We start from the raw sequence: 22,005 nt of genomic DNA, 5'->3' as shown, positions 1-22,005 counted from the left end.
CACAGTCCAGCTCGGAAAATATATGCTGACCTCCTTCACTGCGGAAAAGGTGAGTTCAAAGGTCAACTATATGTCACGTCACTTTTTTCCCCCCTTATTATTAATGCTATTAATGCAGCGAGACGGAGTATGAGCCCTCGCTTTAACATGCAACAGGGCTGCGGTTGGTGGATGTCAGGGGTTAACTGTTGGAAATCATTAGCACAGGATTCATGTCCAAGTCTGAGGTGGTGATTTTAATTCAGCTTTTACCCCTTCTGACTAAAATGTCTCACCGTAAAACTCTTATTTATCTGTTTCAAAAAAGTAATGACAAACGTTACGTTCGGTGGCCGAACCGTGCAAATACGCTACATATTTCCATCAGGAGAAATGTACTGGAGTTTCAAAAGCGACGCAAATATAAAAACACAAATCTACCAAAACACAAGCAAATAAAGATTGGCCAACTGTCACTGTTGGCAGAGTTAGTCTGTTTCATAATTGTAAGTGTTTTGTCAGTATATTTGAATTGGTTGAACTAGTTACTATGTTAGCTAGCTTGCAACATATCTGCAATAATATCAATCAAAATCCATCTCTGGGAGATTATAACTCACTATAGAGTGGTGCAGTGACGAGTCCCTAAAACCCGGAAGTGAGTCAGCATTTTACAAATACAGGTTCCCTCGTCTCTTAACTCATTCACACCAACGCAACTCTGGTTCAAGCTCCGTGCTAGAGCTTTTCAGGTTCAGAACCGGTTCTTCGGTTTAGCTCCGGCTCTTTTCACACTGCCCAGAGTCCGACTGGTGCTGCGTCATTGCGTCATCGTTTGCGTCATGACGTAACCGTTTGCGTGCCTGCTTCATAAAGCCAAACCGCGCGGAAACCCCTCACAGCTCACACAACAACAACAACAATGGCCGATTGTGCTCCAGCTTCCTCTGTACCTCTTCAGAAGACCAGATTCCCAGTAGGTAGCTGGTCTCTTCAGTGGACCACTGCTGCTTGTTAAGTTTCTCCATCGTTGTGTAAAACTGGATAAAACGCTGGCTTTTTGTTGTTGTTCAGGAGTTGATCCAGCCCCTGCCCCCGCCTCGACGTAAGCGTGACGTATGTGGTGCTTTTGCTCTAGCTAGCCGGACAATTTTTTGGTGCTCGAAACGAACCGGATTCCGGAGCTAAGAGGCTGCTCCGCTGCGGTGTGAACAGGAAAACCCGGTGCTTTTCAAGCTCCAGCTCTGAACCGGCCCTGAAACACCGTTGGTGTGAATGAGGAATCAAAGTCAATGTTATTTCTCCACAGGATTTTGGAAAATAGCTGGAAATAATGTCTGTGGTTGAGACAAATTCAAGAGACGGATCACGTTCTGTTCTACGACATTAAATACATCAGCAGTGACCCCACTTGAGATTTTTGTAGAGTTTACGTGTCTGAAAAATTATGGTTGTTAACAAGTGACTACAGAAGTTGTCGAGGACGTTGTACGTCATTACGCCGAACACTTACACTCCCGCTAAGTTTGTTTGCCCCTGTTCTGCTTGAAAGCAAGTACCTGCCTCCTGCAAACTGTTCAAACAAACGCTTCAACTTGTACCATTTAGAATCTGTACTTTTGAATATGGATCTAAAGTTGGCGTGACGTTGAAGTCGTGCGACCCTGCCCTACTCGGCTGTAGTTCCTTTATAGCATAACGTTAGCATTTTGCTTCTGGCGATTAGATTTATGATTAGAAAATTATAAAAGTAGGGTAAACATGTGGATTATCCGGCTGAACATAACGTGCATTTATCAAACAGGTTCGTTTTCCACAGACCTTATTTCCAGCTATTTTCCAAAATCCTATCCATTGCTTTTTTGTCGAGGGAACCCATGCGCAGCTTCCTTCCGGATAAATACGTCAACCCTGCACCACTCAGCCCACATGCTTCTTTGTTAGTGCTGCACTGAGTGGGATGAGCTTTTCGTTCCAAACACCAGTTGCTCCTATACATTTATTACAACTCAACTCGTGAAGTATTGGATAGGACCAATGCATTCTGATCAATTTAGAACCATAAAGCACATACTGTAGGATGGATGTTGCATTTGAAGATGTGTATCCTGAAATGTTCTGAATATAAAAGTAGGAGTCTAAAACCGTAGTTGTTTTTTATGCAACCATCAAGCCATCAGCTGTTGTGAAGTTGCAGTTTCATCTTCCTCAGGTGCAGGGCTCTTGTTGTGCGCACACCTGCTTTTTATGTTCATGGCTCCAAATGAACGTGCTCGAGCTGAGTTGGTTGGAGTGGGCAGCTGTTGCTGTCTTTATGCAGATCTGGTACTTGTTTTGGCCCTACATTTCATTTGAGTTGTTCCTACTCAAACAGACTCTTAGAACAAACACAGGCACAAATAGCAGTTTTTATGCTTCATTTGGCAAAAAACAAATTTTAAATTGATAAAAAAAGGACTTTCTTATATTCGTTATGATCGCCTTTCTTCTTTGTTTTTCTCGACTAAAGTCGTATCAACGTAAGATTTCCATTGTAATGGAAGCAGTGTGTTCATATCTTTAAATTAACAATGACATCTGCCCCTTCTACAAATTCTAATTTGATGAATAACGTTAAATACATCGTCAAAACGAAGGACAATAAGGGTTCAATTATACAGATAAGACCCACACTCATTGTTCTGTGTACTTACTTTTGCAAAAATGACGGTGCAATTCAAAACCAAAAGTAAGGTGGCCGACAGAAAAAATCTATTAGGAAAAACCTGATTTCAAAATGTTTTCTAAAGGCCATGCATGTGTTGTCTTCATTTGCATGTGTTTTGCCACATTTGTGTTTTCATTTTTGAAACTGCAGCGCATTTGTCCTGATGGAAATGTTCTTGTAACGTGTTTGCACCTGTCGGCCACCGTAAGAATGGGCACCAATATTGTACCATGCAATACGATCGCCAAGTCACCAAACACACCTTGAGCAAAGCACTTTGATCTGATGTGTGTTCTTATCAGTTAGAAATAGATGGATACGGAGCTACAACACTTGGAAGATGATTGTGTTGCATCTCAGCGACACATATTAGAGCCTTAAGAGTTTGTGTTGGACGTGATAAGTTGTGTATAAGTGTTTAGCAGTCCACAGTTTTAGCACACTTTGACTCATGACAGAAAGCCCCTAATCGCTGGCACTAACGGGACTAGCTCAGCCTTATTTGCATCATAGGCAGGCACAAGCACACATTAATGAGCACACACACACACACACACACACACACACACACACACACACACACACACACACACACACACACACACACACACACACACACACACACACACACACACACACACACATCTAGAGTTTACACAAACACACATAGAGCTACCATGGCCAAACATCTGTGGCTGTCCTCTGCCTACCATCAGGCTCATTCCAAAGCAATTTCACACAGCGATAAAACAGACACACTGTCTGACAGCCAAAGGGAGAGAGAGTGTGTGTGTGTGTGTGTGTGTGTGTGTGTGTGTGTGTGTGTGTGTGTGTGTGTGTGTGTGTGTGTGTGTGTGTGTGTGTGTGTGTGTGTGTGTGTGTGTGTGTGTGTGTGTGTGTGTGTGTGTGTGTGTGTGTGTGTGTGTGTATTAATGTGTGTGAGTGTGGAGGGGGGGGGGGTCTGTGTGAACAGGCAGATGTGAGAAGATGAGGATAAGTTGGGCAATGAGGCCAGTGCTGCCTGGCAGATTAGCAGATCGTATGCCATTTTGGATGACTATTTTAGTGTGTGTGTGTGTGTGTGTGTGTGTGTGTGTGTGTGTGTGTGTGTGTGTGTGTGGGGGTGGGTTGGTGGGTGTGTGTGGGGGGGGGTGGTGGGTGGGTGGGTGTGTGTGGGTGGGTGGGTGACACAGTGGGTGTGTTCTAAAGCTTCAAAGGGAGGCATTGTTCACAAAGTGAGAACATTTTAGAGACATTTGAAACGTTTTACAATTTAGATTTCACAAGAAAGCTCTTCTGCTATTAACTGACTGAAGTAACATTAATATATAATTATGGATGAATGAGGAGCACGTTAGCTCAGCCTGTGATCCTTTTTAGAAAAATAAAAAATCTGTATCTTTATCTGACCTCAAAGGGTATACAGATAAAACAGTATTTATTCTAGTTGATTTTAGAGATTACACAATCAGTGTTACCTTACAGTAACATACACAAATACTTTATTAGATTACTGTTACATAAAAGATGGGGATTACTAGCAGGATTACCATGTACATAAAACAGTGAAAAGAGCTTATAGTGTTTGTTGTAAAAGCACATTTCATTTCTTCTTTGTAAGCTATACTTTCCTGTGAATCTATGGTTCATTTGTTCTTGTTGTAATTCAGTTGGTAAACCTATATGTCATAAAAGTGTGTGAGGTTAATTGTGTGTATTAAACAGATGTAATTTAATATCAATCAGGATTTTGTGTGTGTGATTCTTATAATCCTCTCTCTTTGTGTTTTACCACCAGAACTCCTTGTCCAATCAAATCGCCCATAAAGACCCCGCCGCTGCTGACCTGGTGACGCTGGGTGTGGTGAAAGTTTGGGGCGCAGGTGCTGTTCAGATCAAGAAGGCGAGCATAACGTACGAAGCCAAGGACACGCCCCTGATCCCCCAGCACAACCTCGACACTCAGGTCAGTGAAAACTATCTGTACTTGAATCGAATTGCAAAGTTATAGGAAAAACTTGTAGCTTCTTTTTTCGTTATGGTCTGCAAATGATTTTAGTCTTTGCAAACCATTTACATGCACCAAAACCTGGAAACCACACTACAGGCCAGGGAGAACCCCAAAGTGTATAATTGGGCCCCTTTAATGTCACATACATTTTTTGCAAAGAAAACCATTTTCCATCTTTCTAAAAATGACTCTCCTCCCTAAGTCAATTATAGTCATTCTCGAACAGCATATTTTTGCAAAGTCTCATTCCCTGCTCATTTGAACGTAAACAGAATTGAGGAATCCACTGGCAACGACAGGAAAATGAGATGGTAATGAAACAATAATAAGCTAATGTGTATTCAAGTGCACATATCCCATTGCATCCCTCAAATGCACTCAGCTGCTTCTCTCCTCAAAATAAACATATTAATCACCGTCTAACACGCATACAATCAGTGTCATTGCATTTAATAGTTCACTTTCTGCATTAATAGAGCATAGTTCAGTGATTCTCCTAGCTCATTACATGTGCTCAATTCACCCCAGTCTTCTAGTTGATTGAGCATTTCCCTGCCAGTCAAAAACTGTCACTACAAAAAAAAAAAAACATAGGTTCACAACCCAACCCCTGCTGTGCCCGCACTCTGTCATCTCATAGCTGTAATCAACTCAGCATTTCCCCTGACACGGTTGTTTTGTGAGCTGGACTCAGGACAGCGATTTTAAAGCTGCTCATGTCAAATGATTGTCATTTCCTCTCGCTTGCTCCATCATCTGCTCCAATGGTTCAGCGGAAATAAATGTGATAAGAGAATCAGGAGGAATGGTGTTACACAATGTATGGCCTGTTTCTGGATTGTGGAGATTCAGCTGTCCGACATATATGATGTGTAGTGGCCACAGTGGGAATAGGACAGTGGCATAATGTCAGTTCTTAACATTAAAGGGGACCTCTTATGCAAAATCTACTTTTTCATGTATTTTATATATCAACATGAAATATTACGGGGGGTGGTTTGCAATTCGCCCAGCCAATCAGAAATTGGAACTTTCTCCTCCCATGGAAAGTTCTACTTCTCTAGCAGGCACAAAAAAGGGGTGAAAAGCTTCCCGAAAAAAAGGTCTAGTTCCAGATGTTTTTGGTGTGAACGCAAAATCCCAGGAACTATCGGAACTATTCCTGGGAAAAGTACTCCGGTGTGAACGCGCCCATTGTGTTCTTTGTAACCAAATCTCTCTCAGAGGGGCGTGGGGAGGGGCTCCTTATTTTCATCTAAAGTAACAGACAGAGAATCAGCACTTTTGAAACTGGACTGAAACAGAGGGGATTATGGGATTCTACAATGATCTGTTTGGAGCCAAACACTTCAGAGACATGTGTTTCATATACCTGAGTCAGTGAAACAGTAAATATGTTTGGATGGCTGATGTGGAGGTCAAAAGTGCGAGTATGAGACAGCAGAAAGCGTTTAAGTAGACGGCGTGTGTTTCCTCTCCTCATTTGGCCTTTGATGAAATATTCCTGTCGAGGTTGTGTACTGTACTCAGTGCACTTATCAGGAGCATGGAAATGATAGCTACAGCAGCTCCATAAATAATCGCAGGTGAAAACGCCTGGAAGACTTTGATTTATAATGTTCTCGGAGAAGACGGACTGGCAGGAGCAAGAAGAGACGGCGGGAATTGCAGATGAAGAAAGTCAGAATGACAGAGGGATTTTCGGAGTGTGTGTGTGTGTGTGTGTGTGTGTGTGTGTGTGTGTGTGTGTGTGTGTGTGTGTGTGTGTGTGTGTGTGTGTGTGTGTGTGTGTGTGTGTGTGTGTGTGTGTGTGTGTGTGTGTGTGTGTGTGTGTGTGTGTGTGTGTGTGTGTGTGTGTGTGTGTGTGTGTGTGTGTGTGTGTGTGTGTGTGTGTGTGTGTGTGTGTGTGTGTGTGTGTGTGTGTGTGTGTGTGTGTGTGTTGGATAGGCAAGGATGAGTGGAGAATAATGAAAAGCAAAACGACAGTCCATCTTCTGAAAGGAGGAAAGGAAGGACAAAGTGGTGGAGGGAGGACAAATGCATCACCAGAAACAGATGGAGAGAGGAATAGAGAAAGAGATGGACCAGAAAGATGGGCGGAGGGAAAGAGGAAGGGCAGAGAGGAAGGGAATGTGGATGACACAGTATGGTAATAAGTGTTTTTTCAGTGCGAGAAAGTCCATTCATCTCCCTAAGTATTGTCTGATAGGGTAACAACTTGAAAGGAGCGGTAAGCAGCTGGCACTGTGTCATTTAAATACAGGGAGGTGGGAAAAGCTATATCTGTCCGGCATAGGACGTTTGGTTCTGAATCTATACAGGCCTATTATACTGTCATTTGCAATATAACATCATATGTACAAGCACAGCTGTACAACTGTTATGCTGTTTATATATCATACATTAAATAGGATTCATGTATTTTCCCACATTGGTCTAGGAACTTCAACATGGCAGCATTACGTGTTGGTACTTCGGGTTTACGCGTAATTGCTATTACTTTGCATAGCCCCGTCAGCGTCAAGAAACTTGTTTTTAAGCTTTTGAATCAACTGTTATTAGGTCATAACTTGAAATAAAGTTTTCAGGCAAGAAACTGAATATTTTGATCACCAGTATGTGATCACCTTATCTTAAAAAAACGTATATTTAAGAATGTACAGCGATGTTTGGAGCTGCCAGCCACTGTCAGCAAGTTAAAAAGACAAGATGAATTCATTGTGACAAGAGGTTTTTTGTAATGTGTTGGTTGGAATTTCATAAAGTATGATATTTGACTTAATACCGGCCATATCTGTAAACACCCGTATGCATACTTCAAATAAACGACATATTCTGTATTTTCTTGTTCTTGTGTCTGCAGGAGCTGATTTTAGATGCGACTGCCTTGTCTGTTCGTGTGGATCAGATTTTCAGGATAACATGGAGCACCACCGTCTGATCAGTTTTTGTGTTTTCCTAATTAAGTAATATACCTGTACATTATGCTGCACTGCTATAAAGTAGCATTCATTAAATTAAATGTGTTTGTTAACTTGAAATGACCTTTATGCATTGATGAGCATACCAATTCAAAATTGTTTTAGTATATTTTTGTAGTTTGCCTCAATGTACCTTTAAACCTTCAGTAACATTACATCAGATTGAGTACAGGCAGGCACAATGTCAATAATTTCACGTTTAACAATAAATCACTTTGGATGGTTACTGTTTCTTGTTTCTAATCACTCAATACAGAACTGCACGTGTTTAAGTCAAGTCAAATGTATTTTTTTTTTGCACATTTCACTCTTGCTAGTTACTCTTTAGTAGTTACTTATATGATCTATGATAGTTTGAACTATATTGGAAAACCTAATGTTAGTTAAAATGGCTCATAATGCTATTTATGTTTTTCCAAATGCTAGTTGCTACATGCTAGAAATGCAACATGCTAGTCACTCTTGGGTAGTAGCTTAAAGGATCCAATGTCCGAGCTAACATAGCAAAAACAAATTGTAGTCAAAATGGCTCGTTATGTAATTTATGTTTTTCCAAATTCTAGTTGCTACATGCTACAAATTCTAAATTCGAGTTACTCTTAGGTAGTAGCTTAAATTATCTAATTTCGAGCTAACATAGCTAACCTAATGTTGGTTAAAATGGCTAATGAAATTCATGTTTTTCCGGACACTTGTATATTATTTCAAATTATCCACACACTTTTTTGAAAGACTTATTATATTTGACTAACTTCAGCTAAATGTATTTGTTGTCAGATTTACTTTATAACGGACAGGAGGAAATAAGATCTAATATCAATTATTAACAAATTATCTATTTTCTAGTAGAAGAAAGACATTTTAACCTAATTGAAACCTGCAGAGTGGGTCATTTTATTTAAAAAAGTTGTGGCCCTTATTTTACGACAAAAGAAAGTGGCAACCAACTGCTGTGCAAAATGAGGCAACACGTGTTTATAATAAAATGACTCACAGCCAGAAACTAATGACCAGTTGAAAAAAAACTTAGACAATAATTCTGCCTCTGATCATTAAAAATGCTTTAAATCAAGAGACTCATTCTGTTATTGGTTCCCTGCAGCACATTGGTCACTAACAGGGTAACACAAATATCTCAATATGTACAAGTTCCGCCCGCTGTGAAACTTTTCTTGTTTCCATAGCAACAACAACTTCCTGTCAACAGCATTAACTCGCCTTCAAAATAAAAGCATGCCAAATTACACTTAAGACATACAACTGCAACGAAAGTAACAAACACAATGTAATATCCTTTTCAATTTCAAAGAACACAAATTGGGTTATTTACAGGTGTTGTTTTGTGTGGTAGAGGGTCGCTTTCATTGATGCGTTTTGCACCCCGGGCCGTTGTTTTGATATTCCGCTGAAGTATACCATGTGACGTATTAACTCGAGGGGAGGGGTGGGGGTCAAGAGGGCCTAGGTATAAAAGTCAAGGCTCGCCACTGTTATAATCTATGCATCTGTACATATGTGTGCGCCAGTAGGCCAAACATTAATTATAGCGCTCACCTGCTGCGGGCGGTCTACCTGTGCTTTGTCTCGTCCCATTACTTCCCCATATAATGATGCAGCCATCCATTATTCAGCCCGGAGTAAATGTAATGATATCACTTTAGCCGTGGGCACCTCAAATTGATTTCCACTCTATCGCAACTGCTTGGAAAAGACTGCACAGTTACTGCTGAAAGGGGGAAGTTGGTGTTGTTCGGTTATTGTTGTCCAAAACATTTGATTTGTAATGATTCATTCCAGCCTGTCTTGAGGTAATATGTGAGTTTGGGTAGAGGAATGCCAGCCACCCGAAAGCCAGCAGGACTAATTGAGCTACCTTGAATAACACCGAATTCACAACACTGTCATTAAAAAAACATAAAAGTCAAGCGTCTTTGAGCACCAGGAAAAGCGCTATAAAAATTAAATGTATTATTATTATTATTATTATTATTATTATTATAAAATAGGAGAGTAAACTCAGGGTGTCTGCGGGGTCTTAAAAATTATAAAAAGTTGATAAATCAATTTAGCGAAAATTAAGGCTATTAAAAAGTATTAAACGGCATTTTCCAAGGTATTACATTTTGTAGCTTGTTTTCAATAAGTATATAAATTGTCCAAAGAGGTTGTATTCTACAGTCTGCCTGAATGTAATCATTGCGTAGGTGTGTAGTGTGATTCTGTGTAGTTTATTTATGGCATCCCGTTGGATTTGACGTCATCTGAACAGGACATCGCACGCTCACTGCTTGATAGCGTGCGAAGGCCCGTTTACGCCGGTTGCTAAGCAACATCGTTATGGGGAAATGCAAGTCTGCGTCCAAATGGTTGGAAGATAAGGAGGAAGGACAATCAATACTGTATATAGTGAATGTGAGGTAAAGTGTGTCGCCAAGGTAACCGGTTAGAACTCCAAGTGGCGATGAGGTCTTAAAATGTATGGAAAGGGTCTTCAAAAAGGTATTACATCTGACTTCAGGATTCCTGCATATACCCTGAAACTATTAACTTTAATCTGTTATCTGTTTTATCCGACTGATTTCTGGATTTATCAATAGTTGTAAGAAAGAAAGAATAATACTTCTAACCCTGCTGCAGGAGGAAACATGATAAAGAATGCCCCCTGACATTTTTAGCAACAGATTTCGTGAATCAACGGGTTTTTTTCTGCAAAAAATGTATGTGAACTTCCTCGACAGACTGCAACACATAGCAGTCAAATCTAACTTTCTTGTTGGAGATAAAGAGGATCTCAAATCTATTTGTGCTTGGATCGTTTTCATTTTAGAGAATAAATGTTTCTGTGTGTATGAATTTACTTCTAAATATACAGGGTTGGGAGGGTGACTTTGAACTTGTATTACGTTTTAAATAACTAGTTAAAAGTAATGTAATCCTGCTAGTAATTAACCGTTTTTAGAAATGTAACAGTAATCTGATTTTTTTTTTTAAGGGAATACAGTAACCTTTTTTTTAACTGCAATATGTATCCTTATGACAAACAATACTACAAAAACAAGATGTTGGTATATTGGTATATCTAAAAATACAGGAATTATTCATACAACTATGATGCTCTATATTTCCCATAAGCAGAAACAGTGTGCCTATAGCTGGCATTAGCATCTAAAGCCTGATTTCCATGATTACTGAGTTCTTCTGAGCAAATACATTAAAAAATGTTCCCTTCTCTCCGCACAATAAAACAGCTCCACGCTATTCACAGAAAGTCTCATTTATATCTTATTTTCCATAGATCAATGTGTTTTTTTCCCCGACTCTCTGAAAGAGCACCCATCTAACCAGACGACATGCTTTTAAATGAGCTGCAGTAACAACGTGTCTTTGTTAGCGGGGTGACTGACAGACACAAGTGAGTCACAGATGAAGGAGGAAACAAAAAGATTAAACGACATGAGAGAAAGAGAGAAAACACTTTTACAACTTCAAAGACTGTCAGATGTGGTGTGTGTGTGTGTGTGTGTGTGTGTGTGTGTGTGTGTGTGTGTGTGTGTGTGTGTGTGTGTGTGTGTGTGTGTGTGTGTGCGTGTGTGTGCGTGTGTGTGCGTGTGTGTGTGTGTGTGTGTGTGTGTGTGTGTGTGTGTGTGTGTGTGTGTGTGTGTGTGTGTGTGTACGTATTAATATACTCTTATATGCTTGTGCGTATTAATTAATTAATTATCCTAGTGCAATCCAAGTGTGTGTGAGAGAACTGGCACTTGTATACATTTTGCATTTTAATACTCACTTAAAAACAGGTTGTATGTTGGAAATATGACTGATAGGCCAGGGTGAGGAACAATCAAGCACACTTCACCTGTTATACATTTAGGTAAGAAATAAACTGTTATTCAATTATAAAAATATAACTTTCTTTTTATTCTGACATATTCATTCATTCATGCTCAGGTCTTTTCCATCTGCTTTCTTATTTAACCATTTAACACACACACACACACACACACACACACACACACACACACACACACACACACACACACACACACACACACACACACACACACGCACACACATCCTCTTAATAACAAATGCACCAAGAAAGAGTGCATTGTTTGTGTCATCAATCAACCAATCAATGTTTATTTATATAGCCCAATATCACAAATGTTACATTTGTCTCAGTGGACTTCACAGTTTGTACAGAATATCAGTATGACAACACGACACCCTCTGTCCTTAGACCCTCACACCGTACAAGGAAACACTTCCAGAGAAAACCCCACAGTTTAAAGGGGAACATGGGAGAAACCTCAGGGAGAGCAACGGAGGAGGGATCCCTCTCCCAGGACGGACAGACGTGCAATAGATGCCGTGTGTAAAGCATAGAGCAGTTTCATTGGCTTTAAGCATTGGACAATAAAACTATACAGTTTTTTTTCTTGACCAAGGATACGTTGGCCTATTACCATTGAACCCCCTCCTAAAAATAACTACTAAAAACTTGCTTGAGAACTTTGAAGGCCATTGTCTCAAACTTGTGTCTTGATGAACAGTCATCAAGTGCTTCAACATATTTTGCTGAATATTTGGAGATGTGATCGATTTTGATGAGCAGGTCATATTATGCTAGTCTTAGTCCCCCTCACTGCCTTTGATCAATATTTGCTCTACTTGTTTCTCTACCGATGTTCACACTTCCATAATCAGTCTGTAATTGCATTTTAAAAGGAACCATTGACTGGTTTGTTTGTCAATCTCCAATGAAGTAGATCCCAGTGTCCTTTATAAATGTCAACCGGTTGTGTCGGCACGATTCATCCACAAACCAAATAAAACACTTTCCCATCTTAGCTCTGCGACATGTGTGTAAATCAGTGTCATAATATCACCTCTGCCATTTTCCAGGGTGTGTTGACACGATGCTTCCTCTGCACGATGTTCCTCTCACCTTCTTTAATCTGCCGCTCATTTAGGGCAGCCATGCACACTGCAGTCAAATGCACCAGCCTCCCGGGAACCTACTATGCTAAGTAGGGTTTCTGCGATGCTTAAAAGGTGGTTCCTGACCTAGATGAAGAACAAACTGAAAATCTTCTTCAAATCTTAAGATGATAAAGAAAAAAGGAATAGGAGGAAACCCCGGGAGAGGCAGTTCCAAGAGTAATCCTCCCTCTGCCGACGGCTGTGGGGTGAAAAAGGAGCCATCGGCAAAAAAGAAAAAGTATATATTTTCAAAGAAATCTTTAAAATATTTAACTTATTTGCACCCCCGTGGCTGTTTTGCCACCTCTTTCTATTACCATCTCATTTCCTTGAATTGAATCTTTCATTCTATCCGCATTCGTCAGCGTGTCCTTGAAGTAAGCGGAATGTGTTTTTTTTTTACTTCTTCCTTTCTCCACTATTCTACTTAAATATCCGGCAGAAAAGACACTTTGCTGTTGTTGAAAGCTTTGGTTTGCAGATGAAGATCTCGCGCAGTAATGTCAGATTTATGACAAATTTGAAACACTTTTTATGTTTTCCACTTTTCCCACTTTATTTGAGGCAAGTTATAGCACATTGAGATTAATGATGACTCACATGATCAGTCTGCTAGCGGGTTATGATAGTATTATACATACATTATTGACATTAACCACCTTAGAGAACATTGTTAGTATGATTGACTGCCAAACTTAGAGCATCAAGGCCTGTAACTAAAGAAATGACAGTGAAGCTTCTCAGGGACTTTTCGAGGCGGCTATGAAGGTGTGACAGTGCCTCGGATGACAAATGGTTTTCATTTAGATCATCAAAAGGCAAAAAAAAAATCTGCAGAAAGCGTTAGATAGCAGCTTAATTTTTAGAGTGAATGACTTTAATTAATAAATGCCATTAAAATACATCTGTCGACACCCCCCCCCCTGCTACCCCTTCAGGTGGCATGGAAATCATAATTGAGACAATCACCATCATGATCATGCCTGTCATCACTCCCTCAATGCCTCAGTCAGGAACAGAATCATAACAAGAGTCCTGAACAAAACACACAGCTTTACAGAAGGTTGAACAAAATACCAACTTTTGATTTTTGCTTCGAAATTACCTTCCAACAACTTGTGCAAAAATAAGGGGTAGTTTCAGTAAGGGGTGTAACGGTTCACTGAAACCTCGGTTTGGTACGTACCTCGGTTTGGGGGTCACGGTTCGGTACGGGTTCGGTACAACAAGAAAAAGCAACAAAAAAAGTCCCAAATGCATAATTCCAGGTTTGTTGTTATTTATTTTTGAACAGTAGTGCAAGTTTCAGTTGGAAAATAAGGAACTCTGACATTTTGAATAATTAACTGTATTTTAAACAGTTAAAAACAAACCACGAACAGTACCACACACACTCAGATGCCCAGATTATCTATAATGGCTGATGTCAAACAAAAAGGTTTCATCAAGCTGTAAAACTAAAAAGAATGTCTTGAAAATATGACATCATAAATAATAAGAAAGTGTTTCAAGAGCGCATAGTCGTTGAAAAAGATATGCCGGTATGGGACGAATATGAATACCGTTACACCCCTAGTTTCAGTCTTTAAAATCACAAGCCACCTTCCTACCTGATTCACCATTTTGACTGTCCATCAACCATTGACAACTCCTCCTCCACGCCACTTAACCTATCATGTACAATGTGTTAGCCAATAGAAGCGCGTGTGTTAGATAGTGATGTCATTATTTTACGGAAGCAAATCCAGGAGTCCAATGGAGGCATTTCAGGCAGGGGGGGGGGAGTGTGTGGGAGAGAAACTCCCTCTTGAGGAAGCTTTGGGATTTTAGCCTTTGCAGACCATTTACATGCAGAAAACCTATTCATTTCATTTTCATTTAATTTCCATCTTTATTTCGAACCGATTTAAAAAAACAAATAATAAATGTGAAAAACAGAATACCGTATTGTTAGAATACAGTATTTATCAATATTCATAATCATATTTATATATTCAACAAAAATATTAATAATAATAAGAAGAAGAAATCATATATGTCCAAAAGGGAGCAGGAGGAAGCACATGCTTATTAATTCCCACCCCTTACTTACTGCTAATCAATTATTATCCTTTAAATCATTTCTGCAAGTTATTCCTACTCACATCTTTACATTTATACATTTACAATAATTCCTCATCTTCAATCACCTCTCTTCATTCTCATAGTTTTTCAAAAAAGTGTTTCTGTACATCCTTTTAAACTTAATTATTCGTGTGCTTTGTTTTAAATCCTGCTCCAAACCATTCCATAAAATCACCCCACAGATTGTTATACTCATACTTCTCAGAGTTGTTCTGACCTTGAGTTGTTTAAAATGTAGATTTCCTCTCAAATTACACCCACCCTCTCTGTCTACGAACAATGTAACACACTACAGGAAAGGGAAAACCCCACAAATCTTAATAGGGCCCCTTTAAAACTGTGGATTGATGACGTTCAAACTGAAAGCCTTATTTACAATTGATAGTTGTTGAAGACGTGTAAACTATTCCTAATATTCTTTTGTATAGAGAAACTCATCCACAATTCACCAGCAAAACATGTCGATTCAGTCGTGAACCACAACACCATCACCACCATCTACGGTTAGGGTTGGGTTTAGAAAAGTTTAGTGGAGACAAATGCCCAAAATGATGGATCAGATTTTCTTTTGGATACCTGCTGCAAATGAGGGTGAAACTGCAAGCTACTTTGAAGAGTGTAAATCCAAATGTATGTTTTTTTCTTGATACAGCACTGAGGTGGGACAAAAAAGACATTATATTTCTGGCAGACGGCATATTGTGGATTTAGAACCAAAGGATGACCACACGCACACATCTTCTCAAATCCCATCTAAACGTCACGACCACGCACTCACACAAACATTCCTTGCAAATCAAATCAAAACCCGGACACGCATGGAGGAAGAGCGATTTGCCAATTGGCCCGACCATCCACGCAGAAAAGGATTTAAATATCACTGGAAATGGGGCCAGTGTGATTGCATCACTTCCGGTTCAGCAGAGCCAGTCAAATGCCTCTGGTGGCCGAGTAATTCAATACTACAGATAGTATGCATAATGTCACCCTGAGCGCGGCATCACCAGCAGATCTGAATCACGCTCGCTCAGATGTGTCGTTGGGAGTATGTGCAGTTATACTAAACACATTCTGCCCTTCAGTGTTTAGACTGTACCATAACAACATCTTAAATACATGTGAAAAGAGTCAAACTCACTCTCGAACTATAATATTTGTGCCTAAGCGATCCCCCTCTGAGTAGAAAGCATGTGACAGCTGCTCCCTGTAGCTGTCAGCTGATAAAACGGGGACAAGAAGGAAAGGAGGCCGAGAAACAAATGAATAATCCCTGCTCATTATGAACACAGAAAGGGCAGTGGAATCTCTGTTTATTTTGGGTATGTCTCCATTCATTTCATTTTGTTTCCCTTTCCGTTATTAGTCACGGCCAGTGCTTGAATTGGATTGAATATATCTCTTCATTTTGCTCTCAAAGTGCACCAGATTGATGCATCTAACTTCAATATTGCCCCCGGACCCCCCTAGAGGAGGTTAGGTCCACTCCCCACTTATAGAAATAGTCATTTTCTGTAAGTACAGTGAGCCTTTCTAAAATATACAGTAAAGAGACAAACCCACCAGCATTATAGGATATACTATGACTTTGAGCCAAATACTTGTTTTGGGGCTGTATAAATAAATTGACTTGAAACAGTTGCTGATTAAGAGTACCGGCACCTTTTTTATTCCAATTCAAGCAATGGACTCACGGTTCTATAGAAACAGGAGACAGAAACATCCACCTCTAGTTTCACTGTAGATCACAATCATCCTAAGAAAGTGAAACATGCATGATTCATCCACACACTTCACACACGTGTATGGGCTTGGGCTAATTTGTGAGAGATACATTTTCAGGTCTTGAAAAAGGCTGACAGTCGTGATGCATTGCAGTAATCGCGGAGCTAAAATGGGAAAGTGTTTTATTTGGTTTGTGGATGAATCGTGCCGACACAACCGGGTGACATCTATAAAGGAAACTGGGATCTACTTCATTGGAGATTGAAACACAAACCAGTCAATGGTTCCTTTTAAAATGCAATTACAGACTGATTATGTAAGTGTGAACATCGGTAGAGAAACAAGTAGAGCAAATATTGATCGAAGGCAGTGAGGGGGACTAAGACTAGCATAATGTGACCTGCTCATCAAAATCGATCACATCTCCAAATATTCAGCAAAATATGTTGAAGCACTTGATGACTGTTCATCAAGACACAAGTTTGAGACAATGGCCTTCAAAGTTCTCAAGCAAGTTTTTAGTAGTTATTTTTAGGAGGGGGCTCAATGGTAATAGGCCAACGTATCCTTGGTCAAGGAAACAAAACTGTATAGTTTTATTGTCCAATGCTTAAAGCCAATGAAACTGCTATATGCTATACACACGGCATCTATTGCACGTCTGTCCTTCCTGGGAGAGGGATCCCTCCTCTGTTGCTCTCCCTGAGGTTTCTCCCATGTTCCCCTTTAAACTGTGGAGTTTTTCCTTTTTTGGAAGTGTTTCCTTGCACGATGTGAGGATCTAAGGACAGAGGGTGTCGTGTTGTCATACTGATATTCTGTACAAACTGTGAAGTCCACTGAGACAAATGTAACATATGTGGTATTGGGCTATATAAATAAACATTGATTGATTGATATGACCTCATTCAGACAATAAGGCTCAGACTGATTTGAGTTGCACATCCCATACCCCTGCTTCCTGGTCAGTAACTTTAAATATTTAGCTTAATTTATTAGTTGTGAGGATTTAAGACCCACTGATGTCAAAAAAGTTAGCATGTGACCAGGTAAGAAAATGGTCGTCCCAAGATGTCCTCCAGAAAAGTTTGGTCACAGTTAATATACGGCTCTGTGGGACAGTTGGATGGAGCTGTAGTCCCTTTGAGGCCAAATGTTCAACTTTGCTTCCATGAGTTTGGCACACATTTTCTGATGATTTGACCTCAAATGAATAAAAAGAGGAAATTGTAGAAATGGAACCAGGTTTAACAGTTTATTTTCTGAACATTTTAAAAAGCTCTGATCCATTCTAGCCGTATTGCATCCACACTAACTCTGAATATTCTGTCCAATACACACACATGTACAAATCTGACGGACATTTTACTGAGCTACAAAGCAGGCTGCACATTTGTAAAAAGAAATATTAATGGGATTTTAAAGTTGAATTACACCTAGAATGAAAATGTGGAACATTTCAAACTTTGAAAGAAGTTCCTAGTTGAAAGTATGAATGAGTAGAACATTTTTAAAATTGCACGTTTAAATTCTGAAATGTTTTTCCATTCATGAATGAGGAACTTTAGATGGAATATTATGTGTTATATTTTTGAAGGTATAAATGAGAGAGTAATATGCTGTGTGTTCCAGAAATCACATAATTTCTCTTCCTTGTTATCAGAGCACTGATTCAGGGCAGATTCACCTGGGTCTGGTCTTCACACAGCTCAGGTGAGACAAGTGTTGCTCCCTCTACATGGGGTCATTGCAAAGTAACAACATGGTCGGGAGGCTGTGGCGCAGTGGACTAGTTCAAACCCCACTGCAGTCAGCATGTCGTTGTGTCCCTGAGACACTTCACCCCAAATTGCTCCTGTGGTGATTGCCCACAGTATTGAGTATGTAAGTTGCTTTGGATAAAAGCGTCTAACAAGTAACATGTAATGTAATGTCAACATTTGTCTATGTTTTCTTAACATGTGTGTATTTTGACTGTGTATTCATCTACTAAGTGTGAACAACTGATTTTTCCCTTGGGGATTATTAAAGCTTCTTCTTCTTCTCAACAAAGCATCACTCATCACCTTCACATCGTCACAACATCACCCTCATTATTATGTGTTTCTATATTCAATTGAAAAACTACTGGAACACAAGCAATTACAAATATGTATTTAAAACATGGATGGATTGATTGAAGGAGGGATGGAGGGATGGATGGATTGAAGGAGGGATAGAAGGATGGATTAATGGAAGGATGGATGGATGGATTGATTGAAGGAGCGATGGATGGAAGGAGGGATAGATGGAAGGATGGATTGATTGAAGGAGGGATGGACTGATTGAAGGAGGGATGGATGGATTGATTGAAGGAGGGATGGATGGAAGGAGGGATAGATGGAAGGATGGATTGATTGAAGGAGGGATGGATAGATTGAAGGAGGGATGGATGGAAGGAAGGATGGATAGATTGAGGGAGGGGTGGATGGATGGATTGATGGAAGGATGGATGGAAGGAGGGATGGATGGAAGGAAGGATGGATAGATTGAAGGTGGGATGGATGGATGGAAGGAAGGATGGATAGATTGAAGGAGGGATGGAGGGATGTATTGATTGAAGGAGGGATGGAGGGATGGATGGATGGAAGGATGGATGGATGGAAGGATGGATGGAAGGATGGATGGATGGATGGAAGGAGGGATGGATGGAAGAAAGGATGGATAGATTGAAGGAGGGATTGATGGACGGATTGATGGAACGATGGATAGATTGAAGGAGGGATGGAGGGAAGGAGGGATGGAGGGAAGGATAGATTGAAGGAGGGATGGATGGAAGGATAGATTGAAGGAAGGATAGATTGAAGGAGGGATGGATGGAAGGATGGATGGAAGGATGGATGGAAGGATGGATGGATGGAAGGAGGGATAGATGGAAGGATAGATAGATTGAAGGAGGGATGGAGGGATGGATGGATTGAAGAAGGGATAGATGGAAGGATGGATAGATGGAAGGAAGGAAGGATAGGTTGATATACATGAAGTCTAAAAAGTGGACTTTACGTGAATCTGAGCTTTCTTGCATAGAGCTGATGATCACATTTGAAAGTTCCCTGGAAGGACAGATTACCATCACAGAACAATACAGCCGATGATGACAAATTGAGAGTGATCACTGAGAGTGGATGGAGGAAGATGAGAAATGAGAGTAGAAAGCACAAGAGGGAAGATGAGAGATGGGGAGCAGTGACATGGTGAGGGAGCGGGTCAGGGAGAATAAAGGATGGTGGATGCGAGTAGGTAGGTGGGATGGATGGAGGGAAACAGAGAGGAGGGGATAGCGTCTTCTTGGTAGAATAGTTCTGATTGAGGTCAGTTTTCCCACCAGATGAGACTCCACTTTAATCACCCTCTGTCGGCCTCATCACCATGGAGGGGCTGGCCTCATCAGGGAGAGAGTCGAGACAGAGCTCGCAGAGAGGAAAGAGAGTGACAATATCGGCAAGAGAAATACAAATTATGAAGTGAGAGACACACTCACCCAAACGTTACCGGGATGTGCTGGATGGAGCGTGTATACAGTGAGAGAAACGGGAGGAAAAGGAGAAAGAAACGTTGGACTAACACCGAAAAGAAAAGGGTGACACAGAGAGGAAGAAGAAAAAGACTAACATAGCTTCAACATTATAAATACTGTTGCTTCCAACTGAATGAAGAAGTACACAAAGAAAGCCAGAAATACACAATAATAGTCGAAGGAAAAGATGTATGGTTTGTGGGTTCAATAGGCAGAAGATTAAGATAAAGGAGAGACTATCTGGGAGAAATTCTGAGAGGAAGAGGCAAACTTAGTGAGAGAGACTGTTTGAGTTCACACCCGAGTTCAATCGGCTGCTACACCCCCCTCACCCTGTTGCTCTGATTAATGATACGTTTGCAGATAGCGTCCTCATAACAGTGTAGCTGTGCACCAACGTTTCTAGAAGCGACGCTGGGACTGGATATTGCATTTGGAACAAAAGTGTTGTTCTTATTTGAGGCTTACTGTATGTTTCGTATACTCTTTTTTACTTATACTCCAGTTCATTTTTAAAGTGAAATATTATTCTTTCTACTAGTTTTCTAGAGGAGACCACCCAACAGTTTTAAAGAGGCCCTGTTGTGCTTTTTGGGCATTTCACTGTTTCCTGTGGTGAATGGTAGTCGTCGCCAAAAGTTCCCTCCAGAGGGAGTTTCTGTCAAACACACTCCACCCCTGCCTGAGGCGGGACATCTCTAAGAGGTTGACGAATCAGAACGGAGCCGGCCAGCTAACCAATCAGAGCAGACTGGGCTCTGGTTTCAGACAGAGGGTGAAAAGAGGTGCTGCAGCTCAGGCAGTATGAGAAAAATAAAGAGCTTTTTGAACATTAAAGCATGGAGACATGTCACAGTAGAGGAACAACATACAATTATGAACCTGATAATGAGCATAATAGGGTCCCAAATCCTCCATCACCAACTATAATATTCAAATTAAGGCAGGCGACCATTCAAGCATTACTGTGGAGGGGTTTCAGTTCATTTTGGTTGTTTATTTGTTTATTTTCTATGTATTTCTTTCAATCAATAACCTGTTCGGCCCTGAGCCTGTTTCTCAGGCCTCAGGCTCAAAATTGACATTCCCAGAACAATTGACTATATCTTCACTTCTAAAAGGGGAAAATGAATAATCTTTTTTCTCAAAGCAATGATAAACCTGGGAGTTGGATGTAGAAAAGTCAGAATCATTTATTTTTATTTTAAAGTTAATTCAGATTGATCCCTGACCAACCAGGGGGGGGGGGAGTGGGGGGTGCTAGTGAACTGCTCATAAATACGATGATGGATTATCAGTGATCATTTCAAAGTGAAACAGAGACGTCATTGGATTAACCTTCACCAGCGTTGTTATGCGTTTATTGAACACAACTTTTGATCAGAAAGCAGCAAAAGTAAGAGTTATTTGCCGTTTTTGGAGTTGTGTTGGCTCGGCGTTAGACTTGTGTGTTGTTTCGGTAAAAATGGTTCATATCGTCAGATAGCTGTGTTTCTTCCCGTTAAGTGGGCATGACACATTCATAGTTTGTTAAATGTTAAGAAGCCCTCAGACGCTGTTTCTTGCAAGATGTTGTGGGCGCCCCGCCCCCCGGGGCTCCCGTGGTTAACAGGATAAGCATTAAGCTACTTGTTTAGTTGTGCAGGTTGTCATGTAAAATAGGTCTCAGCTGAGAGGGAACCTTGTTTCCAGTATTTTGTTTCCCTTGGGACCAGTGGCGTTTCTATATGTACAAAAGTGGTGGGGCACAGAAAACTTAGATGTCTATATATAAACTTCTGCAGTGAGGTTCATGGCTCGTGAGGCACTGGCACTGACTCTTCAGGTTTACAAATATAATATTTTGACCTAAATCAAAATATAATATTATTTTCAAAAGCTTTTTTTGTCTGATGCTTCGATTATTTTTAAACAGACAGTTCAACAAAAGGATACCCAAAAA

The 22,005-nt window shown here is 40.4% G+C and overlaps 1 protein-coding gene across 2 annotated transcripts in view; it reads left to right on the top strand.

Annotated features, from left to right (window-relative positions):
- Positions 1-7,904, top strand: part of si (sucrase-isomaltase) — a 110,161-nt gene extending 102,257 nt beyond the window's left edge. For both annotated transcript variants that reach the window (XM_079679290.1, XM_079679291.1), the window contains exons 46-48: positions 1-49; positions 4,485-4,652; positions 7,561-7,904. The exon at positions 1-49 is cut by the window's left edge and continues 1 nt beyond it. In XM_079679290.1, coding sequence (XP_079535416.1) covers positions 1-49; positions 4,485-4,652; positions 7,561-7,638 — 295 coding nt within the window. In that variant the 3' untranslated portion in view covers positions 7,639-7,904. The remainder of the gene's footprint in view (positions 50-4,484; positions 4,653-7,560) is intronic.
- The last annotated feature ends 14,101 nt before the right edge of the window (positions 7,905-22,005 follow it).

Source organism: Notothenia rossii (assembly GCF_949606895.1).
Source record: "Notothenia rossii genome assembly, chromosome: 4".
NCBI lineage: Eukaryota > Metazoa > Chordata > Actinopteri > Perciformes > Nototheniidae > Notothenia > Notothenia rossii.
This window is presented reverse-complemented; position numbering and strand designations above follow the sequence as displayed.